The sequence below is a fragment of the Ambystoma mexicanum genome, chromosome 7p, assembly GCF_040938575.1.
Source record: "Ambystoma mexicanum isolate Mex_15411 chromosome 7p, UKY_AmexF1_1, whole genome shotgun sequence".
Taxonomy (NCBI): Eukaryota; Metazoa; Chordata; class Amphibia; order Caudata; family Ambystomatidae; genus Ambystoma; species Ambystoma mexicanum.
The window spans coordinates 751,864,028-751,891,797 of NC_090939.1; the positions used below are offsets into that span (position 1 = coordinate 751,864,028).

At 46.5% G+C, this 27,770-nt stretch overlaps 1 protein-coding gene across 1 annotated transcript in view; it reads left to right on the forward strand.

The window, feature by feature from the left end:
• The window catches only part of LOC138526300 (E3 SUMO-protein ligase RanBP2-like), a 1,418,318-nt gene that overhangs the window by 370,367 nt on the left and 1,020,181 nt on the right, over positions 1-27,770 (forward strand). The window contains exons 10-11 of the mRNA XM_069636875.1: positions 26,158-26,336; positions 27,226-27,401. Coding sequence (XP_069492976.1) covers positions 26,158-26,336; positions 27,226-27,401 — 355 coding nt within the window. The remainder of the gene's footprint in view (positions 1-26,157; positions 26,337-27,225; positions 27,402-27,770) is intronic.

Consider the following 27,770-nt stretch of genomic DNA (forward strand, 5'->3'; position numbering starts at 1 on the left):
CACATGTCTGTCTTCACTGTTTGATGCAATGCATTCTTTACAGAACCCTCTGAAAATAGGCATATTTTTTTTCCTGAGCTGCATTCAGTGAGATAAGGAATAGTTTATTTCGATTCACCTTCTGCTGTATTTTTTTAAAAACAAGATGTCTATGGAGCAAACGAAAGCATAATGCATATTTATTTTCCTACTTATTAATAAAACTGAAAACTGGGTTGGGAAGCATCCTTTGAGGCAAAGTATGCTTTTTTTCCTAGTGAAAGCAGGCCTGTATTGCACAAACATGTGTGATGAATCATGAGCTATTGTCACTGCTTAAGATGGGGGAGCCCCTTTCCATGAGGGCAGGGAGGAGAGACTGCTCCCTGATGATGCCCCTGGAGGTGGTACTTAGCAGGAGAATCTCATGGGAGTGAGGACCCCATTGAGAGTAGGGACCATCTCTGGAGAACGCAGTATCCCTTTGACCTCCCACAAACCCCCCCCCCCATTTACAATACCACCCAATGTCCTTGTGTTTTTGCAATATTTCTCTGGCAAGAACTACTGGTACGAGGGAACGGCCGCAAGTAATGAAGATCACTGACCAGGACTAATGTATGCGTTCCAGCCTTTGGAACAATCCTGATGGTCAGCTGTCATTCAAAGGCGATCTCTCCTAAAAACTTTATAGTCTGAGATTAGCACACCCCACCTTATGCAGAGTGCCAATGGGACACTTCGTATCCCCCTTATCTCTGCTCCTGTGATGTTTTAATCACATAGACAAACTCCTAGTTACGGCTGGTGGCAGTGGACCTGTCAACTATTGTGATTTTGCTACCGCAGGTTGTGTCCATAGCTCTGGTTAAACACAATCAAGGCACCTGAGTATTAACTCAGAGGACCTCTTCTTTTTTCGCCCTTACTAGCGTGGTTGTTCTTTGGCAGCCCTTCTACCATTCTAGGAGGGGGAGACTTGTGTGTTTTGCCTTTGTTGGGGACCCTTGGGTGTACCTGCCTAGGCTCCAGAGTGTCTGGGCAGGCAGGAAGTGGTGGCAGATGAGGTTTGCACCCCCCTGTCCTTTTTCTGCCATAGTGTCTGAATAGAACTAGTTCACACTGGGGGATTTGGGAGAGGGGGTCTGGCTGTCCTGATTAACACCCCTTTCTTTAAATTGCTGAGAGAGATAGCAGAGGATTGTGTGCTGGAATTGTATAAAAGTTGAGGCTCCTGGAGCGAAAAGCAAGTCGACCCCTGGAAGCTGAAGTAACCAAGGAAGATGACTAAAGACGCCTGCAGACCCTTTGCAACATGGTGAAGCGACCACTGCTGTCCTACCCATGTTTTCTGTGCGACAAAAGAACTGAAGTAAACGATTCCTTCCCTTTGACTGGTGGGAACAACCAGTCCCAAGCTGAACTGTGAATTGAGCCATCTTCCGAGGACCTGTGAGTTTACAGAGCTGAGAAACCCCAATACCAGGAGACCTGCTGCCCATTCTGAGTGCTATGTCGTGGAAAGGCTGACCTTGTCCAACTCTTTGAGCCCTCAGGGACACTCAAGAGATCCGATCCAACAAGCCCACACCCCCTCAGCAGAGTGTGGGACTGTGAAGCGAAGATTGACCGGATGAATCGCATACTTGGTTGGTGTTGCAGAAAAGGTGCCAAATCCACCGAGTGACCCAAGCAGTTAATGAAAGCCATTCCAGAGGTCCTCTCTCTCGAGACTGCTGCTGAGATAGCTTACTAAAGTCTTACCTCCAAGTGGGACTTAAGGTAAACTCCCTCTAACAGCAGTGAAGAGACATTTTCCCCATTTCACCTTAAATTGAGTTTTGCTTGTGAGGGATAGATTAGGATTTGCACACAGGGCGGCAAACTTTACTTTGTACATTCTGGCACAGACCGTTTTATTAGCTAGTTTTGTTGCAGAAGGGAAACCCCTCTTAAATTGGGTTAGTTAGGATTTCCTCAAACGCCCCCCGCTTTTGTTATTAATAAATCTATGCCAATGAACATGCTGTGTGCCTTACTCTTACTCCTACACCCTCACAACCAGTTTTCAGAGTTCCCGTGCTGTGAGTTTATCAAGCTACATATATATGGTGTGTTATACGCATTGTTGTCTCAGAGGGTTTTCCACGAATGTTAAAAAATAGTTTGAAGCCAGATATCTTTCTTTGCTAAACAACTCTCGTTTCTAATGGATCTTATTCATTTTCAAGTTTAATCATGTTTTGGTTGACTATCACATAATTACTCTTACAGAGACCTCATTTTTACTCTTACAATATAATTTACACTTGTTATGAAAGCGTGTAAAATACTCCCTCAAACCCTTACATAGGGCATGGGTGAGTATACAATGTCTAGTTTTAAACATTCATTCAGCCTTAACCTTACATTCATTGTGGCAAATGGTACTGTAAATGACCAGTGGCAGCAGGGCCCTCCCTCAAGAGTGTGATTGTCATTACACCAATCAAAGGGGGGGTCACAGCTTCTTTCAAATCTTCAAGACTACAATTAAAACATTCAAAACCTCCCTCTCCAGCCATTTCAAGCGCTGTTCCAAAAAACCAAACAAATGAAATGGTTAAATTTGCAATTGAAATAGAAATTAAACAAAATATGTCCCTCTAGTGTTCATCTAGATAAACATTTAACTTTAAGTAGAGCTTCTTGCAGGGTCCTCTAACTTCTAAGCACTGTTGTTATTACAATCAGTCGATTCTGTTTACCGACCTATCATGTAAAGAAAATTATGTCCAGCCAATCTTTGAGCATTAGATTAGAACTCAAATTTAGTATTGAGGCTTTTCTTCTTTGCACTATTGTGTCAAACATTGGCATGCCATTTAGTACCGTTGGTAGACTTTCCTTAATCAGACAATTCTACTATCAAACCACGCCATGAAGTCGTGTTGGCTTTACTGGGTAATTGGCCAGATTTGTTTGGGACTTAAAAATGTAAATATGTGCAGAATAGATCAAATGTCCAGACCTTTGTAGAGGAATAATGAAAGGTATTGAGAGACTTATCCCACTGTATTATATTAACACCCCTTCTGCAACATGCTTTAGAAAGTGAACCAGCTGTAAAGTGTCAGGGATTTGGTACATCACTTATTTGTTGTCCAAGGTCGAATCCCTTTTAAGTGTGGATTACTGAATAACTACGATGCAGGGCTTTACTGATTCAAGTTAGCCTATGTATTTTGAATAGTCATTCGGGGGGATTGGTTCCTCCGACCTATTCCATATCTATGACAGGTAATGTCCACAGCTGTGCTGCTTTGGAAAATTGTCTGCGTCCTGCGTCGATGACGTTGATGCGCCGTCCCCAAGGACCTCCTCCGACGGCCAACGTCACCTGATGTGATAAGTAGGACGCACGACGCCCGTAGCCTCAGTTCTGTTTTTTCCGCGAACGTGTTCGCTTCATGAATCTCGGTAGGCCTCGACTCTTTGGAGTTTGTTGTATTCTTCTTGGTTCTTTGAACCTGTTCGGTTTTTGTGAAAGAATACTGATCGCAATGATGTCTACCTCGTCTTCCACCCCGCGTCAGGGCTTCAAGAAATGCGGGGAGTGTGGGTCCAAGATGTCGGTCACGGACTCGCATGACGCCTGCCTCTGGTGCCTCGGGGAGGCCCACGATACGGACTGTGTCGACTGCCAGTCGCTCACGGCCAAGGCCTTGCGTGAGCGCAAGAAGTTGTCGGTAGGTCGGTTGTCTAAGCCCCGGAAGTCTAGGTCTACGGGGCTTTCGACGGATGACTCGAGAGGCGACTCTCTGCGTCATCGTTGGAAGTCCAGTGGGTCTCCTTCCAGGAGTCGGTCTCGCCACTCCTCTGCCTCTTCGAGGCATTCCCGGAAGCGCCGGCATCGGTCGCCTTCCCTGTCCTCTTCCGAGGACTCCGCCCGTCGGCGGGTCGCTTAACCCACCATGCAAGCGACACCGGAGGAATGGGCTTCCTTCGGGAAGAAAAGGTTGGCGATTCTCGAATCGCAGGGCACCAGTCCGTCCGCGCCTCCGAGTGGGGTCGGTCGGCACCGGTTGAGAGACACCGCTCCTACGCCTTCGGGCTTGGGTGGTCGGCACGGCTCGCGGGAGAGGTCCCGCTGGGACAAGGGTAGCCGTTCTCGCCATGCCCATTCCAGGTCCTGGTCCTCGACGCGCTTGAGACCGCGTGATCCTGTGCCGTCTTCGAGGAAGACGTCGACGCCTGTGACGCCGAGGTCGTCGACGATCTCTCATGAGGCTCCGCCCCCGAGGGGGCGTCGATGCTGTTGGCGCCTAGGTCGTCGAGAGACACGCTCGGAGCTCTGGCTTCGAGGCCTGTGTCAACGCCGTTGATGCTGGCGGCGCTGCAGCTGACGTCGACGGCGATTCACTCAACGTCAATTCTCTCTGCGCCGACTCGTTCGGCGCCCTCAACGCCTTTCGAGGCGGTGGTGTCGGAGGGGCCCCGTGGCATGGGGGTAGCCCCTAGAAAGGCTCTGGCTAAGGTCAGGCATAGCTTTTGTCCCCAGGTGTCTTCCTCTCACCTCCTGGAGTACATTTCAGAGGGTGATGAAGGCTCTGATGAAGGCTTGGTTCCGGTGCCAGATGAGCTTCTCTCGGGCCATAGCCAGTTTGATGACCTGAGGCAGTCACCGCATGACGCCAGTGGACTGGACACCTCTCCGGAGGTGGAGTTTTGTAGGCCGGAGCCTGGCACTCATGCCGATTCGTCGTACCAGCGCCTTATGTCTCGGGTCACCGAGTACTTGGGATGGTAGGCTCCCCCAGGGGAGTTTGTTCAGGATGATCTCACGGACATCCTTGATCTTGGTCCCCCCCACTGACCCGGTACTGCCGTTTCATATGGCTCTGCAGAGAAGGGTGGCGGCGGCTTGGACTGCTCCGGAGAGTCTCCCAGCAGTGGGAAAGTCTTTGTCGCGAAAATACCGGCCAGCCAGTAGCGACCCCTGCTACTTGTCCAGGCATCCCACTCCGGAGAGTTTGGTGGTGCAGGCAGCTACGGCCCCAGCAAAGCAGGCGGCGTATCCTACCATCCCTCCGGATAGGGACGACAAACGTTTTGATGGCTGGACGAAGAAAGTGTTTTTTTCAGGGGTATGGCGCTTCAGGCGGCCAACTCCGTATGTGCCTCGTCTCATTTTACACACTCTGTGGAACTGTCGTATTAGCGGCTGAACATATTCCCGAAGGGGACGAACGGGATGGTTTCCTTGCTATGGTTCAGGATGGCAAGGATGTCATGTGTGAGGCCGTTCAGTCGGGTTTGGACATGGCAGATTGTGTCAACCGGTCCATGGCGGCGAGCACCGTAATACGCAGGTTTGCATGGTTGCGGAAGTCTGGGTTCGCTCCTGATGTGCAGTCCCGGCTTCTCAACATGCCCTTTGACGGTGAACATCTTTTTGGCAGCAAGGCTGACAAGAGCCTTGAGAGGTTGCAGACCTCCAAAGCTGCAGCGAAGTCGTTGGGCGCTGCAGTTCGACAACCTCTGCCTTTTTGTCCTAGGGGACAACAATGGAGGGGAGGTTCCTTTCGCTATTACTCATCCTTCAGTAAAGCGAGAGGAGCTGTTAGTCAGAGGCCACCGTAAGAGTGCCAGAGGTGGAAAACAGGGTACTCGAGGTGCCAAGGCCGCTCAGGCAGTTGCCTCTTTGCCCTCAGCAACGCCGCAGCTGCTACTACTCGGTCATGAGGACAGGTCCCATGGTTCGCCGGTTGGGGGAAGGCTGGCGCAGCATCTTGTAGAGTGGCGTGCCATTACTTCAGATGTGTGGGTTCTGGAGATCATAACCCACGGCTACTGTCTTCCTTTTCGGCAGAGGCCTCACGACAATCCAACTGGGAATCTCTCATTGAAGAGTCTGAATCCGCTTCTTGCGCAGGAAATTCAAGCCCTGCTGGAGAAAGGCTCCATAGAACTGGTGCCTGTAGCGGAGAGGAACAAGGGATGGTATTCCCCTTATTTTTTGATTTCGAAGAAAGACGGGGGATTGAGACCCATCATGGACTTGCGCGGTTTGAACAAACTCCTCAGGAAGGACATGTTCAAGATGGTTACTCTCTCTCAAGTCCTCCAGGCCCTTCAACTTCAGGACTGGTTGGTGTCTCTCGACCTCAAGGACGCTTACTTTCATGTGCCGATCCATCCCAAGCACAGGAAGTACCTGAGGTTCGCGATTGGCGACTCGCACTTTCAGTTTCGGGTCCTGCCGTTCGGATTGACCTCCGCCCCGAGGGTTTTCACCAGCTCATGGTAGTGGTGGCAGCGCATCTCAGGAAAGGGGATTCACGTCTACCCCTACGTGGACGATTGGTTGATCAGGGGGAGCTCTCCCGAGCAAGTCCTGGATCATCTGTCCGTCACCTGCCACTCCCTTCACAAGCTGGGCTTCTCCCTCAATTTAAAGAAGTCCCATTTGACGCCAACACGGCGGCTCCAGTACATCGGAGCAGTGCACGACACATCCCTGGGGCTGTTTTCCTCCCCAGGTGAGGGCTCTTCACATTCAGCAGATGGTGCACAAGTTTCAACTTGCCCAGACTCTCCCAGCGTCAGAGTTCTTGAGACTGCTCTGCCTCATGGCATCCTGCATTCTTCTGGTGCCAGAGGCCAGGCTGCAGATGAGATCTTTGCAATGGGCACTCAAGCTCCAGTGGTCTGTCCTCCGGCAGGATGTTGGACCCTGTTCAGGTGCCGCCCTCGGTCGCCCAGGACCTTCTGTGGTGGGCCGTCGAAGGCAATCTGATGAAGGGGGCCCCATTTTGGCTGCCCTGGCCGGAGGTGACCATCGTGACGGACGCATCCCTCACGGGATGGGGAGCTTATGCCAACGAGTTGACAGCGGTCGTTGGTCTCCGTCGGAGTTCAGACTCCATATCAATCTGTTGGAGCTGAGGGCCGTCAGGCTAGCCCTGAAGGCTTTTCTGCCGAATGTGCGAGGATAGTGTCCTGATTCTAACCGACAACACGGTGGCCATGCACTACCTCAACAAAAAGGGGAGGGGGGGCTTGAGTCACTTCCTCTGTGCAGGGAGGCGATGCAGCTCGAGTTCTTGGCCATCCAGCAGGAAGTTTCGATCTCGGCAGTTCATCTGGCCGGAGACGACAACGAGACGGCGGACGCTCTGAGCTGGCAGAGCACGATCTCTTCGAGTGGGAGCTGGCTCAGGAGATTCTCCTGGAGATCTTCGCCCTTTGGGGGACCCCTCAAGTGGATCTCTTCGCCTCCAGTGTCAACCGGAAGTGCGAAAGGTTCTGCTCGCAGGAATTTCCTCCAAAAGGAGCCTTAGGAGACGCGTTCATGGTGGAGTGGTCATTTCCACTGCTGTACGCGTTTCCTCCAGTCCCCGTCATCCCGCAAGTACTGCGGAGGTTCGGTTCCCTGATGATCCTCATTGCTCCGGCGTGGGCTCGGAGGACGTGGTACCCGGACCTTCTCGACTTGTCCATCTGCCCTCCACGTTGTCTTCCCTACCAAGACGATCTGCTCTCACTGGAGGGGGGTCAGGTTCTCCATCCAGAGGTCAGATCCCTCAGCCTTCACGCTTGGCTTCTGAAAGGTTGAGGCATAAGGATTGGGACCTCCCTGAAGATGTGATGGAGGTGTTGCTCTCGGCCGGCAACAAAGTCTCTGTACCGTCGCCGTTGGCGGAAGTTCTGCGACTGGTGCAGAGTTAAGAATGTGGATCCTGTTGAGTGACATTCCCATGGTTCCGTCTTTTTTGCTTTCCTTGGCCCACAGGGGCTTGCAAGTGGGGACCATTAAAGGTTACCTGGCGGCGCTGTCCATATTTCAGCGCTCGTCTGAAGAATGTTCCTATTTTAAGATTCCTTTAATTTCTCAGTTTTTGAGAGGGCTCACTAATGTGATTCCCCCCCCCCCCCCGTCACCTTTTCTGGTGCCCGGTTGGGATTTGAACCTTGTTCTTAAGTTTTTTATGGGTGCTCTGTTTGAGCCTTTGCATTCTTGCCCTTTGAGACTGTTAACTCTGAAAACTATGTTTTTGGTTGCGGTTACTTTCAGTTTAGCCACCCTTCACTGTGTTTCATAAGGACAGGGTTGTTCTTAGAGTTCGTCCTTCCTTTCTTCCGAAGGTGGTTTCGGAATTTCATTTGAGCCAGAAGGTTGTTCTTCCGGCGTTTTATCCTCCTCCACATCCTGGTAAGAAAGAGGAGAAGCTCCATAGGCTTGATCCTAGGAGAGCGTTGAGCTTTTATATTTCACGCATGTCCCGGGTCAGAGTGGACAATCAACTTCATTGGTTACGCTGGAAAGCGTTTGGGACAAGCTGTGACGAAACACTTTGTCTCAGATTATTTTAGCTATCTCCGAGTGTTACCGCTTGGCGGGTAAGGACCCTCCGGCTGGCTTGCGGGCCCATTCTACCAGGGGAGTGGCTGCGTCTACTGCCCTGCAGAGGGGTTTTCCTATTCGTCACATCTGTGATGCAGCCACCTGAGCTTCGGTACATACTTTTGTACGTCACTACTCCCTCGATTCCATCCGAGGGCAGGATCTGGCCTTTGGCAAGGCAGTCATTTATTCCGCAATTTAATTGGGCATGCTAAATTTGTGTTCTAAATTCTTTTCCCACCTCCTTGCTTGGTACTGCTTTGGGAGTCTGTCATAGATGTGGAATACGTCGGAGGACCCAATCCCCTCGAAGAAAAAGTTATTCTTACCCGGTAACGTATTCCATATCGCTCCCTCCCTACCTTGCCCGCTGCAGAATTTCTTATGCGATTGCAGCTTGCATTCCGCAAGGCCTTGTGTGTCTGTCTGGCAGAATACTGGTGTCACACGTTCTGGGGGAAAAAAAACTACAACTGAGGCTATGGGCGTCGTGCGTCCTACTTATCACATCGGGTGACGTCAGCTGTCGGAGGAGGCCCTCGGGGACGGCGCAACGGCACAACAACGTCATCGACGCAGGAAGCAGACACCGAAAATTTTCCGAAGCAGCACAGCTGTGGACATTACCGGTCATAGATATGGAATACGTCGTCGGAACATCCCATCGAAAGAACGTTACCAGGTAAGAGAGTAACTTGTTCATCTCAAGGTTATATCAGTTCCATCTCTGAGGAACTTGCACTTCTGAACATATTCTCCATGGGTGGTGCTCCCTCTGCTGCTGCTATGCTGTATCCGTTCTATGTGATGGGAGCTTGGATCTGAGGCCCGTGCTGGGCATCTTCTTTGTGACAGGAATCTGGACTGCTGAGGCATACGATACTCTGAGAGTGTAGCTTGCAATTTGGAGGACCTTCATTTACCTCTTCAGTGTGGGGGCGCTTACAGTGTTCCATCCCAGCCTTCTCTATGCAAGCGGAACTTCCACTGCTGTAACAAACGATTTATCTGTGGTAATCTTGTACTGTTGAGACCCACAACACTCCTGTTGCATGTGAGACAATAAGGATCTACAGAGTTCCATAGAATACATTTTCTGATTTAGGAGGGGAGTGGGCACTCCTGAAGCCTATTCTGCACTTGTTTTATGTGACGGAAGCTTATACTTCGGAGAGACATTCCTGCTGTTCGCTGTATGAGCATTTATGACTCTTGCATTGCAGCTTACATTGATCCATTCCACCTGTTTTACATGATGAATGATTGCATTGTAGTTGTCCTGGTTTGCCTTTTCCGTTTGTATGGGGGGAAGTATGCACAGCTCCTACACAAGCTGACTATTTCTTTGTGAGCAAAGCATCGAAAAGCGTATGCTGCTGTTCCTATTCTTTGCATGCAGGCGAAGATCATGGTGTTTGTGCTCATCTGGTCCATTCGCGAGATGGTGTCTGTGCTTCTGCGCCCTGTGCTTTATCTGTTAAGTGTGAGAAAAATCTGTTTTTCTGTCACAATGTGGCCCTCTGCCTCGTGATAGTGACTTGCACACAGTTGCATGCTTTTTGACTCGCTTGAAATCGCATTTACTCTCAGTTTAAAAATAAGGAGTAAAATACTACCACCTCAAAATCTTATCTGGAGCACTGTTCTGCATCCATTACACTAACCTCTGTAGAGGTTTGACTGGTTTAAATGGTCTACCCAGTCAGCCCCAATTCACAAACTGTATTGGTGTATCTGTGTTAAGATGGATTTCTACAATCTGACCTGGTGGACCTATTTTAGGAGGCTACCCTAGTTATGATGATCAGGTTGTTCTGCAAGTGTAGCCAAAACCCTATCCAGGTAGCAATGAGGAGCAGTCCAGGCTTAGTCTCGGGCAAGTGTTGAGTATTGATTTATAATATACACTAGGTTTAAATAAGCATTCTTTAAAAAGTTGTATTTACTAGTAACATTCAATCAGTTTGGATTCAGTTTGTAAAGGACAATAAAAGTTGCTACATACTTTATGCAAACGCATTTTCCGGCACACGTGAGACTTCAGTTAAAGTCAGTTTTGCACTTCTTTTCAGTTACCAATTCAGTTATTGAGCTGTAAAGGAAGGAAAGGTTGGAATAAGACTGAGAACATACTTTAAACATTTTGTAAAACAATTACAATCTCCTAAAGTGAGGTAGGTACACTTTCATCCCAGCAATACTGGTTATCAAAATGATAACCTATGAGGGAACAAGTATTGCCAAAGTAAGTTGGTTCAGAGGAGTGCCTTTTGGGAGCTAGGACGGCAAGTCGAGCGAAGTAAAGTCTTCTTGGATAAGTCTTGACAAGGTTAGTTAAGTTCAGAAGAATTCCAAGTAACTCAAGTAAACTACTTTGTAGAGAGCATAAGCTGTTAGGCCAGTGCAGGTGAGTTGGTATCAACTTTAAAGTGGAACAAAATCACTTCACAGGATAGGAAGCACCATTAATGGATAAAAGGTGAACACCCCAAGCCCCACAGTACCTGTGATTCGAAGAACATTTTTCCAGCTGTATACCTCCTTGTTACAGCTTGGCAGACCCTTGTTCCTGGACTTTGGTAGTGGTGACGAAAGGAAGGAAGTCTGGTGGGCTCCTGTGGCAGTACTCGGGAGAGGGACTCGGCTACAGATTTCCTTTGTTTCAGCAGCACTTCAGTGTTTTGGCGCCTTTTCCTCGGCGTCAATGAACTAATCTCCAGTACGAAGAAGCTTGCTCACTCGGTCCTGGACTCTTGGGAGGGGACTCTGGATCAAGATTTCCTGTCTCTGTAGGGTCCTCGGGATGCCCACGAAGATCTGACCAGATTTGGACTTCACAAGACGATGCACTCGTCAATGTTCACAGAACCCCCTGGCATTGGGCTTCTGCAGCTCTGGTGAGGCACAAGTCGGGGGTTGTGCCAAATGGAAGCTTGTCTTGAGGCTAGTTGGGCCCACCAGCCCAAGGGTGGAAGTTGTCCCGTGTGGGTCTTCCCAATCGATATGAAAATGGTGTCAGCACAACTGCAGGGCTTCACCGGGCACTTCGCAGGCCATTAGGGTGCTGCTGGCATCTCGTCGCATCTTTGCATGTTCCTTTCCAATGGTAGACTCTGCCTCTAGTCCCAAAAACCTCGCTTTTTATGCGATTGTTTGTTTTTTCCCATTTATTCATAGCCTATGCTGTCAATAACACCGCATTGTGGCTGTCCTTTTCAAGACAGCCAGCCAATAAGGACTGGTTTCATTCAGACACACCTAGAGACAAAGGACCTTAAAGTTTCGGGACCCACCCTCACTTCCTTCCTTTCCAGACACACTGGAGCCTGAGCAAAACACACAAAGGGCTCAAACCATTTTCAACGAACAGTAAAAGCCCAGAAGAAACTAACAAACAGAAAATGGCAAAACAAGAAGAGATGGGCCATTTTGAGAAAATTGACACCCGGGGTGCTGTACTGCAGCTGCGGGTTCAGCGTGCGGTATAGATGCACACTAGTAGTAAAATTAAACCACTGCCACCAGCCATTTAAAGTAAGTTAGTGTAACAAAAAAATGTTACATCTGAAGTGGGATAGGTTATCTCCCCCTGCACTCCACATAGGGTGGTGTGTGCTGGTCCCACAAGAGAAAAGTAAGATGGTGGGGGATCATCTTACTATTCTTGTGAACAGTAGTTCACCCAAAAAAAGTATTTAAACATTCAGAGAAGTCAAAGGGACTTTTCAGTGGCACTTCACCTAAGGTGCTGTGCGTCACTATTCAAAAAGCAGATGCCTATGGAGTTTGTCAGACTCCATAAAACACAAAAATACCAGTCAGGAAAAACACGTGAGCGATTGAGAACAAGGTCCCACTCACTCAGGAGGAAAAAAATCATATGCCCAATTAGCACAGAAATGAACATTCTCCCTAAGTTATCCTATGCGGGACAGGGGGAGGAGAGAATGCAGGCACACTGATGCTTATTTAATCCCCTACACCGATTTTTCTCTTGGATCACAGTGGGCCACAGAGTGGTCGCTCTCTACCGTCCTTTGTTCCAGTGAGCGTTGGCCCCGGGTTTCAGGTTTGTGGATTCTTCTTCTTGAGTCCAACTGCAAGATGCAATCCGTGTATTGACTAAATGTAGATTCCTATGATTGAGACCTGTTCAGGGCCATTCACAGGATGGAGGAAGGAGAGTTTCAGCGATGGCCAGTTTTCAGGCAACGTGTGTCCTCCCAGTTGCTGTCAAAGCTGCTCCAGGACAGGTTCTGTAGAAGATAGGAAGCTGGAATTTGGGGACAATGCTAGTAACGGCACAAGCTGGCGACCACCAATTTCCGGACTCTAACATGGAACGGTGACAGTTCTGGCCAGGTAGGCCACGAGGGAGCAGATCAGTCCACGCGGAGGTCCAAAGACACTAACGAAAGATCAAGAAGGCGTTGAGACTAGTTGGCCTCCCTAGTCCAAGGGTTCAAACACCTCTCAGGGTCTTTGCAGATCAGGCAGGAGGAGCAAGGCTTTGCCAGGCCGGATGCTGGAGATGATACTGGACCAAGGTGTCTTCGGGTCATTAACTGACTGCTCTTCTTCGAGGAATTCTTGGCTCCAATGTAGATCTGAAGAATAGCTAGAGGAATGGTCCTCTTAATTAAAATTGGAGCTCAAAGCAAGTCAACAATGTAAGGAGCTGCACCATTCAAGCAGCCAGTAGTTGTCCAGTCAGGGACTACTACTCGTTACACATCTGCCCTAGCAGGAGAATTTGTGGACTGAGACTAGACCGTCCCCGCTCCTTTCCTCTGGCACACAGGCACGCATGCACGCGCTCAGTAGCATGCGAAAGCAGCAGCTCTTTCCAGCAAGTGTATGAACTTATGCGGACCTGAGAAGGCAGCAAGAAGTCCAAACGCTAATATTCCCAAAGAGCAAGCGAAAATCTTGTGGCGCTGCATTTTTAGCCCACTAACCATCCTGATGCAGTAAATGCGAATGTGCACACTAAAAATAATGCAAAAACTGTAAAGTAGCTGCTGCCACACCCTTGCATTTAGGCATATATAATAACGAAAAATACCATGTGTAAAAAGCACAGGTGATAACAAAAAGTAGCCCCATTGCAATGCATTGTAAGATGCTGTGTGCAGTGTAAAGGTGTCCGGTCAAAGTTTGGACTCAAAAGGGTCGAATGACAAAAGGGTCGAGTCAATTCGACGGAAAACAAAAGTATCGAATTTTTTGAAAATGTGTATTTTTTTGTTGCTTTGGTATAGGTTAAAAAAAGGTGTTTTTACACCAAAAACGGGGGTTTGTTGGGGACCCCCCTCCCCCAACCAAAAAAAGTGACCATTTTTTTCAGTCGAATTGACTCTACCCTTTTGAGTCAAATCTTTGACCTATAACCCAGTGTAAAAATAACAGAATTCAAGAGTGAGTTTCCCAGGGCTGATGGTCTGAAGGACTGATCAGTTTCCCCTTCACAAATGAGCAAAAAGGCAAGAGGTGAAGCTGTAGGCTTCACTTACCTTCAAAAAGTCAGGATGGGATTAAAAACAAACATAAAAGAATGGGGTTCCAAAGACAAATATGGAGGTAAAGCCACAAAAAGTGTTTCCTAACACCTGGCTGTTTGATGGTTTACAGGGCTAGCCTGATTGGCTGGCCACCAAAACCTTTGAGTGTCATGTTGGTGTCTGATTGGAGGCTGGCTTACTGGCATAGGCCTCCCGATGAGTGACTGTTTATCCATGTGAGGACCTTTGCATTCCTCAAGTCTGCTGTTTCTTACTTGAACTATTGTAGGATTCTCCATGAATATGGAATGTTGATTCTAGAACCAAGTACTTTTGTACTTGGCTGCAGTCTTTCATTTGCATCCTGGATGCCCTTAATGTGCTGTTCTGGTCCTCCAGACTGACTGGAATGGATGGCATGTGCTGGGACTGTTTCTGCACTATTTGTGCATTGTTTCCCCATGCAATTCCCCTGGGCCTCGTGCCTCGAGGTAGGAAGCGTTTGCCATCCACAAGGGCAGTGGGATAACTCTACCTTGCCACTGATCTTCGTCTGGGCAGTTTTGGGTCATCTCCATTATTGCCACCTTCATAGGACTGTTTGTGGCTGGCTGCCCCCCTTTGATTTATGAGCTGTCTGGATTTCCTTGGTCATGTGCCTACATCTTCCAGGTGCCCTCCAGGTAATTGTTTATTTATACAGTGCTTATACACACGTGGAGTGCTTCAAAGTGGGAAGGGAGCAAGGGAATACAGTAAGCATTCTTAGGCCTTGAAGTTTCCAAATGATCAACAGAATAAACTAGCTTACTAGGCCTGACCACATTCCTGATATTGCAAGTGCATGAAGTGTTACAGTAACGATCAAGCTAGGGAGGGGAGACAAAAAGGGGGTAGGGGGACACTGGACAAACTAACTTAATAGTCCTAGTACATTCAGTCATACATGCATACAGACAGAGGTGAAAGGAAAGGGGAGGGGAAGCAAGTGTGCCCAGTCCAGAAGGGCCCTGAGCTAAGTGCAGAGTGGATGCTCCACTCATGGAGCGAAAGCTGAAAGTGCATATCATTGCTTTTTTTTCTGGCTTGTTGGTCACCTCCTGGGAAGGCAGATTATTTTCGGTTGTTGCTGGTCTAGGGTGCAAAACCCTGGGTTTCAGAACTTCCTTGTAAACGAAACCATGAAATCAGCAGATTGTTTTGTTGTTCTTGCGCCAAGCCCTCTGAATATGGCACATTGAGTACTTGGCCCTAGGCTACATGGTTGTTCCTCTGATTTCTCATCCTGAGTATCTGGGTCCCTAAAAGTGGTGCAGTTTTGGAGGTTTCCCTCTACTGCTGTTCACCATTGTCTTCTATTGGCTCACATCCTGCTCTAATAATAATTTGCATTTATATAGCGCTATGAACCAGGCATCTGAGCGCTGCTTATTACCCACAGTTTGTGGTGCTCATTTATCGACCACTGAAGGATGAAAGGGTGAGTTTGGCCGTGCCGGGATTCAAATCTGTCAGCAGGCTCTGCATGGATGTCCAAACGAGCTTTCTACTCGTTGTTATCTGACCGGCTAACTGCTATCTGCTCTGCTTCCTTTCTTCCTAGGGCATTTGTGCCTGGAACTGGAGCTCTATCGAGGGGGTCTTCTTTGATGTCCACTGGTGTTGGTTAAAACTTAATCTGCACGTGTGGTCGAACAGACAAGCCTGCCTTTATCACATAACCATGGCTCTGTCTATGGACATTGTGGTGTTTTATTTTATGGGGAACCTTTCTCCAACTCCTACAAAGTGACTTTTTTAGAATGTATTTCTCATATAAACGTTGCGATTATGACATTTGTTCCAGTCCTTGTTGGATTAATGCAACATTTAACAGTCTATACCTTTGCTGGTCTCGTGCTCCATTTAAACGTCCCATGTGATCTTGAGATTAGTTTAATATTTTTATATAGTTTAAATAACATTTAATAGCGCCCCCCCCCCCCCCCAACATCCAGCTTGTCTGGTTCCTGTACAGCTCTTTCGAGTTGATTGTATCTTCTGTGTTTTTAGGGTAATTTCTATTGTCTGTCTCCTTTATGTTCATGTCACCTGTAAATCTTTTTAGTAGGCTTAGTGTTGTTCTGTCTTTAACATATTCATGGAAGGGGTGCCAGATTGTAAAGAATTTCTGATATTTCCCAGCTCTGATTGTGGACACCTTTTCCATGGCCAGTACCCCCCAGATTTTAAACCACCAACAAGATAATACTGGTCCTTCTACTGACTACCATCCCTAGGCTAGTGTCATTGGGCTTCCATCAGCAGGTGAGTAATGAGGGTGGCTGTGCACCACTTGCAGCGCAGATTTCCTCCATTCCCCTCCATACCCCCCCCGCAGCATTATAGTTGGCGAGTTAGGCAATTGTGTCGCTGTGATCCCCTTTGTGACTCGAGACCTCCTTCCAGAAAAGGTTCGCTTTGGGGCATGCCCACCACATATAAAATAAGTATTTCCTCACATTGCCTCCTACAAAAGCAGAGTAGGTTGCATTCATCCCTTGTAGACGTTGCAGTGTTAGGTACCATCTATAACAGATTTTATGTGTAGTTTCCTTGATTGCAGTACATTTCGATGTTTTATGTGCCCTCCTCCAGATTTGACCCCATTCGTCCTCCGTAATAGGTGCCCCACAATCCTTTTTCCATCTACCCATGTAGGGGAAGCTTATCTCCTGGTTGTGTCCTTTCCAGTAGTCTGTATAGTCTTGAGATCCCCTTTAGTGTCTGGCTTCCCCTGAGAGTTAGTTGAAGTCCTATTGGTGTTTAGTTCCTGCCTCTGTGACAATTATTTTGGGATTTCTAATGTCTAATTTGTATGTACTTATACCGTTCCTTCTCTCCCACACCAAACCTCTGTTTGCATTCCTCAAAGGTCAATGGTTCCCCATTTTGGAAAATTTCAGGCAGGGTCGAGGTTGTTTGGATTCCCTGTGATTCCCAGAACGCTATAGTTACGCTCACCTGGCTCCCACAGAGGCGTCGATCTGAACTGGACAGCTGCGGTCTCCACCAACATGACGCGTAGGGCCGAGATGACGGACTGGTTCACCTAACTTCGTTTGCTTGGCCCGTAGGAATATTCTTCTGCAAATGGAGAAAGGGAATTAACCGCCCGTGGAGTTGTGTAAATCCCCCCACCCCCGTTGTTCTCCCCACTGATCACCTTTGATGTCCCATCTTATAGTCTCACCTGATGGTTTGAAAAGATGAGCTCTCCATCCTGCATTGAGCGCAGGGGCACGTAGATTAACCAGTTGCTTCACTGGCTCGAAGGAATTGGTGAGTTCAGAACAATATTGACTCCGAGATTCCCGGCAAGACGCCGTAAGTATGTAGTTCGTAAGAGTTCAAATGCCTGACTTTCACTCTTGTCCGATTCCTTGCAGGTTGCAGCTTGACCATAGTGAAGAGTTCCTCGTGGCAACCGGTAATATTCTGGTAAGGATTTGTATTATCCAACACAGTTCGATAAATAATGTCAATATGTAACCTGTTGCTTTCTCCCTTATTCAGGTGCTGAGGGAAAGTATGAAGTCTTGGGGAATAATGCCTCCGGCGGTAAAAATCAGGTAAGTCTATTGTGGTGAAGAGGGTTCCCCTTGTTTAGTCCCTTTGTTTCACCTTGCTGTCCTTTTGTTTCCCCTTAGGGGCCGGGGTTCGGCGAAGATGCAGTGGAAGCTGCGCTGACCCGTGAAGAGGAATAGGACCCCCGGTGGTAAAATCAGGTAAGTCTATGGGGGGGGGTAACTAATATTCCTCTGTGTGTTCCCTTGGCTCACCTTGCTGTTCTTGTCTTCTCCTTAGGTGCCGGAGTGCGGTGAAACATGCAGGAGGATGCGGTGGAATGTGAAGATGCTGCGAAGGCCGGTGAGTTCAGCGCGGCGCTGCAGCAGGCGAGGCGACGCGCATAAAATAACTTCTTTCTTCCAGCTCGAAGACGCGATGGATCGGGAATTTAGGTAAGGATCAAAGGTATTGCTCTTGTTCTAACCTTTTTCTAGGAGCTCCAAACTCGAGGCGGGCGTGGCAGACGACTGGATGCAGACTTGCAGGCATGGTGAGCGTTACGCTGCTGGATGCAGAATAACGCGAAGCGTGTGCTGCTCTTTGGGCGTGGTTTAAATAGCTTCCAAAGTAGTCCCAGGTTAGTATTCCTTCCCAGCCCCACCCGAGTAAAAAAATGGTCCCTAGGTAAAGTAGTCCCTTCCAAGCCTCTTTTGGCTTGGAGCTCTTGCAGCATGGTCTGCATCAGGTAAGTTTCAATCTATGAGCCTGGCGCCTATGGCGCCAGACTGACTCTCCATATGAGCCTGGCGCCACAGGACTGCACCCAAATAGCCCCTAGCAGGGGTTGTTGGGCTTGCTTGGGGTGACTTGATGCCTGCTTCCGGGGTTGCTGGACTTGGTCTGGGTCCCCGGGGGTAGGCATCATGACAGCTATATTCTGTCCGGGGGTGAAGTCCACATTCTAGGCCATTCGGGTGTGAGGGCCTAGTGCAGGGGAAATCTGTTTCCAGCTCAGTGCCTGGTCCCAGGCCCTCAACAACAGTTTAGTGGCCTCCAGTATCGGTCATCCCGCCCCTCGAGCTCTGCTTTTCATAGCATGTAGCATGCCTAGTGTGATGTGTGTGTGTGTGTGTGTGTGTGTGTGTGTGGCCCCTTGTTCAATTTTACACCTCTGTTCGTGTTGCACTTGTTGCCCACTGTAACATGGACGCAATTTGCGGTGCCCTTATATATCTTCATATCTGGGACTCTCAATCCTCCCACCATTGTTGGGCGTATTAATACTGTCCTATGTATTTTCTTTTTTCTTTTTTTTTTTTTTGGTGCCATATGAAAGATTATTTCAGATTGTAAAGTTTTAATCATACCCATGGGTATCTCTAGCGGGAGTGAGCTTACCGCATACAATAGTCTGCATAATGTCATTCTACTTGCTGTTATTCGTATAAATCAGGAAAGTTCCTGCTTATCCCATTTAGGAATATCTTCCAGCAAGTTCTTCCCCAGTGGTTTTATTTGCCCCGTAGAGACCTTTATACCCATTAGTAAGATTTATCCCCAAGTATTCTATGCTCTTGGTCTCCCCTATTAGTGGGTATGCCTTGCCGAATTCTATTTCTTCCTGGTCTTCGGTTATATTTAGGGCCTTGGATTTAGTGTAATTTATGATGAATCCTGAGACTGCTGCAAACTCTTGTAAGTTCTCCATTACTCTGGGCAATGTGGCTTTCGTGTCCTTCAGAAATAGTGTTAAGGATTCCAATCGGGCGTCACACACTGGACCAGGACACTTTGTCTTAGCCTGGGATGTGGTGCTGAATAGGAATGCTTTTTCTTAAATTTCAATGAATTCAAATTGAGCCGGTTCCAAACCCGTCTCACACCCCCTTTTACAAATACCTTGGATCACAATGGACAATGAACCTAGCTGGTGGGTGAAAATACAATATTTATTTTATTTTTAAAATTCACAAAAATCACACATTTTAATATTGGGCAACAATCACCAATGGGGTGATAATGACAATGGAAATTAAAGCAATGCACTTGGTTAACCTTCTAGTAGAATATATCCAATGCACAAAAGAATAGGAGCACTATTTGAATTAGGATAGATAGAACCCAAGTTAAGGTTTCCCCTGCAATGTTCCCTGAACCCACAAATAATTGAATTCTGAGTGGATAGAAAGATGCAGCAGGTAGTCTGGAATAAGAGGCATCAAACAAAATTAAAATCCGACCTTACCTCAAAATAAGAAGCAAAAGGCCTAAAATGACACTCAGATTTTGATAATTATGTGTTTAAATATTGATATACATGTTTTATCACAGTATTAGGGATGTTATCTCACGATCAACCATCAGACAAGGTATCACAAAAGCATACAGTTCACAAAACAGATTGAAATTGAAAACCCAGTGCAGCCGAATTCACACATGGAAAAGTAGCATTTTTTTTCTAGGTTGCAATTTCAAATGCCAAAACGGTTTCTTTAAAAAAACTGTTGAAAAACACTGAATCGGAATGTGGTTTTTGGGCAGGGTGAGAGCTGCACAGCACAGGGACAAAATAGAAGTGAAAGGAGGGCTATAGGTGGTGAATTGAAAGAGATTTGGAAGGTAGAATGAGGTTTGTTTTTAGGAAAATGGAGCAGTTAAAGAGAATCGGTTTTAAAAATGAAAGGCAAATTTTGCTTAAACTAAATTATTTAGACTATATTGTTAAAGAAAGCCACGGTACATTCAAACATTGATTTGCTACGTCAGCCTTTTCCTGCTGCGTTCAGATCTGTGGGAATTAATTTAAATTACTCCAAATATTACTAATGAGTTATAAGATGATGTGACTGAAAGTGAAAGAATTGAGCAAACACTAGGAAACAGGTGCACAGAAAATTAGAACAGTCTAGACAAGTTACCAGGTATGGATAGGGTTTCTTAGAGTGGAACAAAGAGGGAAGTCAAGATGGGGTAGACTATGTGTTGTGGGATACTCTGTCTGCTCTTAAATCTGGGATTAGGAACAGTCAACCAGGTTCTGGACTCGAGGGCTTGAGTTACCAGGTAGCGACAGACTCTCCTAGCAGAACAGCTGGGCCCGTCTGGTCACCAGATACAAGGACAGCTGGATGGCAAGGTTGCAGTGGGCATGCAGTTAGTGGGCAAAAAGATAGGCTGGTCTCAGGATGCTTCCCAAAAGAATACCACAGCTTTTCCCTTTTGGTTATTTGGGATTCTTTGGTGGGATTTCAGGATTGAGGCCTTGCTGGGATGGTCAGCAATGCTTTGGCCTTGCAGTGGAATCTGGAATCAGCTATGCTTTGGCTTTGCAGTGGGATCTGGAATCTGGCAAGATGGATGTAGAAGATCAGGAACGCAGGCAATTCAGAAAAGAGTGCCTGGGGCTCTGTCAACCACTCTCATTTATAAGGCATGGTGACATCAGATGATGTGGGGAGGAGGGTAGGCTTAGCTGAGCACTCCTCTAAACAACTGGATTGGACAGGGGTGATCGTCACCGCCTTCCTATAAGCTGGTTGGGTTTCAAGAGCATGTCAGATTTGATATCCAGAACCTCCCACGGTTACTTTAGCTGAAATCCAGTTTTGCCATAAATGGCACATTTGTACAGTGGTAGCATTTTAACAAATTACATGAGCAGATTACGTATTTTGTGCAGAACATGCCAGTCCAATTCTACAGTTTGTAAGACATTGTTTCGCCCTTCTAATAGTTTTTAGTCATTTTGAGTATGAAATATTCAGCCTACAATTCTATAACTTTACACATGTATGGATTATCATCAGGCATGTCGGTATTGAATTTTACATTGGCATCATGTTCACTTTCCTTGAAATACCCAATTCTCTGCCATTTCTGTTCCCAATATACCAGTAAAGGCTACAATGTCTTAAATTAAAACCCACAAAATTACATTAAAACTTTTTTCATTCCTGCAAAATCCGGTTGCAAAGAGGTCTGAAAAGTTTCTTAATAAAATAGCTGTTTAAATCAAATGGTCAGCATTGTCGTCCAAATATGGTCATGCTTTTCGGGGCTATCCCCTTCCCCCCCCTCTTAGCCCAGGGTTGTCATGGAGTTTTTCTTTGAAGCTTCTTGTAGAAGTCACGGGGCGGTGCGATTTTCTTCATCACATACTCGTGTCCCAGAAATTCTATTGCAAGAGGCCTCAGCCCAAACGAAAGTCTAATGTGAACTTTCTTTGTCTTGGTCAGTCAATGTTTTCCAACCTAGTAATTATCAGCCAAGTGTCCTAGAAGTTTATGGTGGTTCCCTTTTGGGGGAAGCCTTAGCTTTGCCAACAGGAAAAACCTGTTCTGTAGCTTGCAAAATCCAGCCAATGCAATTTATTTTCTTTTATTTTGTCCTGAATCAAAAACAACAAGCATGTTGAATAAAACATCCCATATGTTTCCCTGCAACAAACCCCCTTACATTGTTAGACACGGACATGTTTTTATTCAACATTGTACTTTTAAAATAGGCATTTTTTTTCTGGTTTGCAAAAGCCCATTTTGACACATGGTGAATGTTGCTGGGATTTCTCTTCCATCTACTTCCCAATATTGTTCTCTAGCTATAGCCAGCTTCTTTTACACAAAAGTCTGTACAAGGCAAAGGTCTCCTGAAATTGACATGTGCACAGAGATAGAATTTCTTTTCAATAGTGATTTTCTGACATCTTGTAGCAAAAGTCAAGCGTTTTTCCGTGCAGCTGAAGTAAAGCTTTTGTTGTGTTTCCCAGATTTGACTGACACAGCCTGTCATTCAGGAATGGTGCTCTTGTCTGCTAGAGCACAATGTGAATGTGGATAAGCATGACAGGGTCTCATTAATAAAAGTATTGTGATGAGGAATCGGAGGAAAAGCGCATCAGAGCTGCATCATTTTTAAATGTAAATTTCCCTTTTTCAAATGGGAACTTTGGGCTTGCATTAAAGCAGCGCTGCTTTTTCACTCCCTTTCTTTTGTACATGTAAGAACATACTGGCAGGCTTTCTCAGTGTGCCCCCTTGTTCCATCCTGCCTAATATGAGCTTGGCAAGATGGTGCAGCCCTCTTTTTGTAGTTGCAAAATGCAGTTTTGCCGTGAGGCAGTGGTGCTCAGATGAGCCAGCGCAGCCATTTTGCTGTTTTTGCTGAAGTGCAGCTTTGTTATGGAAGGGAGTACAGCTGAGTGGGTAAATATATCACACAATAGCAGTATGTCATCTGCATATAATGCTATTTTGTCCCTTTTCCACTTTTAACTCCCTGGATCCCCTGATTCTGCCCGATAGTTGCTGCCAATGGCTCCATAGCAAATATTAGGGGGGATAGCGAATAACCTTGCTTGTTCCCCTTAGGATGTTCTGTGCAGTGTTGCCCATTAAGTAGGAATCTCGTTGTGGGTATTTGGAAGTTTGCTAATATCATTCTCATGAACTTCCGGCCGCACCCAAATGCTTCCAGAACTCTCTGCAGGTATCCCAATCTAGACTATCGAAAGCTCTGCGCGTGTCTAATGCTGCTATGGAGAATCTTTGCCTCGTTCTATTTCAAAGGTCTATTATGTCTATTGCCCTTCTTCTATTACCCTGCGTGTGTCTCCCAGTGATGAACCCGGCTTGATCTTCGTGAGTTATACCTGGCAGGATAGGTGTTAGTCTTCCGGACAGTACCTTAGTGTATGTTTTTGCTTCGCTGTTTAATAGAGATGGGGGGCGGTAATAGGCGCAATCTGTTGGATCTTTCCCTGGCTTAAGGATTAGTACTGTGGTGGATTTCCCCAACTCGATGTAGTTGTAATCTGAAAGTTTTATAAGGCCCTTTCCTGAAACAGTTTGGTCCAGGCATTTTATTTCTGCGTAGGGATGATAGAGCAACCCATCACGGCACAGGAGGTCAGTGATGCACTAAGTTTTCTATTCCCTCGATAGATATTTTGGGGAGTTGTAGCTCCTCCAGATACTTTGTCGGGAGCTCCGGGTCCAGTCCTTCCCATTTGAGTAAGCCCGTATGGAAGGATTCCATGACCCGCAGTTTATCTCCCTGCGCTGTGTGTAATGTACCACATTCATCTCTAAGTTGGGCAACATTGTTCCAGGTTTTTAGTTTACGTAGCTTAGCTGCCAGTAGGCGGTTAGACTTGCCCACTTGATTGTAAAATGTTTGTTTGGTGTTTATCAAAGTTTGGCAGAGCGATCCGCCATACTTTTAGTTGTGCTCTGATCTTTCTTAATGCTCGTCATGTTTTCTGTGATTGTTTAGTTGCTGTGTTTCTGTGATTTTTGAGCTCCCCTTCCAGTTTTATACACAATGTCTCTCTGGGATATGAATTTGTCACGAACCATCGCCTTCCCTGCAACCCAGACCAACCGCTAAACAGTTTCTCCGGTGTCATTTTCTTTGAAGTAATTGGATATTACTTTCTCCATATGGGCCCCAAGTGTGATACCCCACAGGATCATCTCGTTCATTCTCAAGGTTCTCTGGGTTTTGGATTGACCCTTGATTATTTCCATTTGTAATATTACCAGGGCATGTTCTGTAATGTAATTGACTCCTATGTCTATTTTCAGTATTTGGGGGATCGAGGTTGCTGAGACTGAGAACATATCTATTCTCGAGTAACCTTTTATGTACGGCCGAATAGTGAGTATAATCCCTTTCGGTATCCCGAAAGAACCTCCAGGTTTCTATTACCCCTAGCTCCTGAAATAGCCTACCCAAAGCCTGACACTTTCTCTCGCCTGCGAGTGTGGGAGGGAGTGTTTTCTCTAGCATGGGGTTCATCACGCAGTTCAAATTGCCTCCAATAACCACTTGCACCTCACACCAACTACCTATTTTCCAGAGTTACCCTTTCAGGAAAAGGTTCTGTTTTTTTATTTTTTTTATTTTATTTGAACCATATACTGCAACCAACGTGTACGTTTGGTCTTCAAGTGTACCTTTTGAGGACTAAGTATCTCCCTTCTGGGTCACCATAGAGGAACTGCTTCTGGAAGGTTATTCTAGTCCCTAGCATAATTGCCACTCCTTTCGTTTTTTGTATCACAGGAGGCAAAGTATTGCTTCGGGAAGGCCCTGTGTGTCATCCTCCCTTCGTCCTTTGGGAGGAGATGTCTCCTGTAGGAACACTATGGATGCTTGGAGTTCTGAGATCCTTCTCAATATCGAGCTGCTTTTTGTTGGCGTGTTCAGCCCTGCACATTTAGTGAGACTAAGTGTGTTTCAGCCATTTCTTAAGTGCCCTCTGCCACTTTGCCCTGCCCCTTGCTTTGTCCCTTTATATCTGAAGAGTCATTTTTAAGAGCTGTACTATCTTTAAGATCTGTACCATGCCAGTGTTACACACAACTTTTACAACTAATAAAACTTCATCCACAACTCCCTCCCCCCATTCCCTCCCCACCCCCCCCTTCGTTCCCTCCCACTTCCCTAATGTCGTGCTGACCTTTCATGGATAGGGCCTTACTTTCAGCTGCTGTGCAGAGTCCTAGCCTTCAGTTACCTGCGTCACTTGTTGGACTTGATTCCTGCCTCTATGCTCTAGCAGGTTTCGGCCTTTTCCTCCATGGAATTGTATGTCGCTATTGACCCCCCCACCCTTCTCTTCCTGCCTACACGGTCCGTGGGAAGGGGGGACGGGTCCCGGGCAAGTTTGCCACGCCATGCGGGATTCTATCTTATTGACCAGGCGTATTTTATTTTGTGCGCCCTATGTTTCCATCCCTGCTGCGTTGACTGATGTCTGATTTCTCCTCAAGTTCTAAAGCTGTACGGACCCGCCCGTTGTTGCCGTGTGAGAGGGGATGGGGCGGGGGTAGAGGACGACGTTGCTCGCCCTAGTTTCTGTTCGCTTTCTGATGCCTCACTGTTATGCCCAGCTCGCCGCAGTTTGTTACGGCCGTAAAGATCAGTCTTCCTCTCCTGGCGCAGTCTACCCTCTCTGGTCCGGTTTGACCTCGGCTTTAGGGAAGCCCACCACTTATCTGGCAACCGCTGCTTGCTTGCCCAAGGGGGCAGGAGGTTTCGCTGGTAGCTGGTGTCTGTCTCCTCAGTCTTGGTGCGAACTCCAAGGTGAATCCACCTGCTCCTCCACCTTGGGTCCCTCTGACTTTTAAGGTTACTTGAGCTTAGCAACTGGGGCTAGCTGAAGGTACTGTAATTAGGATGGAACAGCTTAGTGAAGCACAACAGTTTCCCACATGCAGAAGTCACACTTTCATTCTAGATTACATGCCAAACTATTGTTGAATATTATCAATCTATTTGTAATAATAAAATGTAAATTACACTAATTTCCTACACAAAAACTGGTTTGCTTGATGAGCTAGCTAAACCTTCTTATGCATTTTCGATGATGGAAAAGAACCATATGAATTAATGACCTGCTGTTTTTATACCAAATGAAGAGCCACACTCATGCTTTCTCTTGACTGCTAATATCTGTGTGATTGTGTACAAGCATTGTGAGAACATTGCAACCTGAAACCTAATGGGTTTGGGAGAATGACGTCACTTAGACCATTGCCTAAAAGTCTGTTTTTACTCTTAAGTTTTTTTTTGTTTATCCATTTAAGTTGTGACCATGTCCCCCCGCCCCCTTTCTACTGTATTTCACACTTCCTACCCTTACTCTTCTTTCACCTGGTATTCCTCTCCTTTGTTCAGCCATACTTTCCCAAAGTTTTTTTTTGGTTGATGCTTTACTTTGATTTTTTGTTTAATTCTTAGGCTCAATTCGTTTGCATAACGGGAATCTCCATCACCTGGCGTGGCTTGGCTTGCAATGGCATAAGTCCTCTCCGCCTGCAATTCGCAAGTGGTTGAAACAGCTCTTTCCTCGCTTGCCTCAGGAAAGCGCTAGACTCGACACAAACGCTCCAGAATCCATTTGTTTATTAGATCTTGAGGTTTGTAGAACTTGCAAAAGTTTAAATGTTTTCAATTGTAGTGGTTTCAATGATCTCCAATTTTTTGTGGGAAGTTAGTTCAACCGTGTTCATTAGATGGACCTGAACATTTTTTGTGTAGGTGGGATGTGGTGGGGCGAAGTAGGACAGGTGGGTGGGGGAACCCCACATTAAAAGAACAAGCATTGGCAATGACAACAATTTGGGCTTTTGTCTAGGCATGGTAAAGGCATAGCCATAGTGGTATTAACTGGCCCATGATGGCAGAAGGTGCAAAATGGTAGGAGTACCTGGGCATCTAATGGCAGTGCCTGGCAAATGCCTAATACTTCTACACAAGCTGACACTGTTGGCTTTGCTAATACTTGTTTTTAAGGACTTCAGTGAAGGGGACAGTGTTTTTATAAATCGAGTGGCTGAAGGCAGACATGGTATGACATTTTTATTACACCAGTAGTGGGTTTACAACAACAATTAGTAATTAAATCTCACACTGTTTTGGAAAAAGACTGGCAGGCACTTAGAGTGCACATTTTGATGGTAGGGCTTGTTTAAAGCGAGTTTAAAGTGTTCCTATGAGGTGTTTTGGGTGAGGAGGGGCAGGAACTGGGTGGGAAAGACCATGAGGGTTAACAAGGCCATGGGTGGGGACATAGCCAAACGCCTACAGTCTGTGTCCCTCCTCATGTGCCATTCTTCTCTATCTGGCACTCTAATTCAATAGTTTTGACTTAAGGAAAATTGCCCGAACTAAAAACAAATGTATTAAACTTTAGTCGATCTTACTTATTGCAGAAGAAATTGAGGTTGACAAAGCCACATAGAACCATTTTCAGTTTGGTGTTTTTAATGACTTTAATCCAATTTTCGTGTTTTACTGTGTTTTTAGATATTTCTCCTTGGTGTTATATTTTCAAGCAGTTTGCAATTACAAGATCACTTTAATATTCACTATAACGCGCACCAGCCAAAATGTTTACCGTTGGCAGTCTGCACGCAACTCGACACAGAGAGACAGAAGTCCTGGTGGGATGCAGTCTATAATTTGATAAACAAAAAAACACAGTAAGCAAATTCATTTTTCTTCAGCAATTGAACTATCAGACAATTGAACTTTTTCCTGTGATTTGTAGCCACACTAATGAAACTATCACTCTGAATGTGTGTTGGGTAAGAGTTTGATTTTAATGATGAGTCTTCCTGACCTGTGTCAACCCCAGGACTTTTTGCTGGACTTTGTGATTTCCCCTCTCACCTAGTCTTTTACACTTTTTTTTAATTTTTTTTTTTAAAAGTGTATTGGTGACCTTTTTATGTCTCTCCATAGTGTTTGCTTGGAGTTATAGTTTCATATACCTTTTGGGCTTAAGCTGGTTTGCTCCCTTTGGGCTCCCATGTTAATTTCTCTTTCATATAAGTGGGTGAACGTTCCTA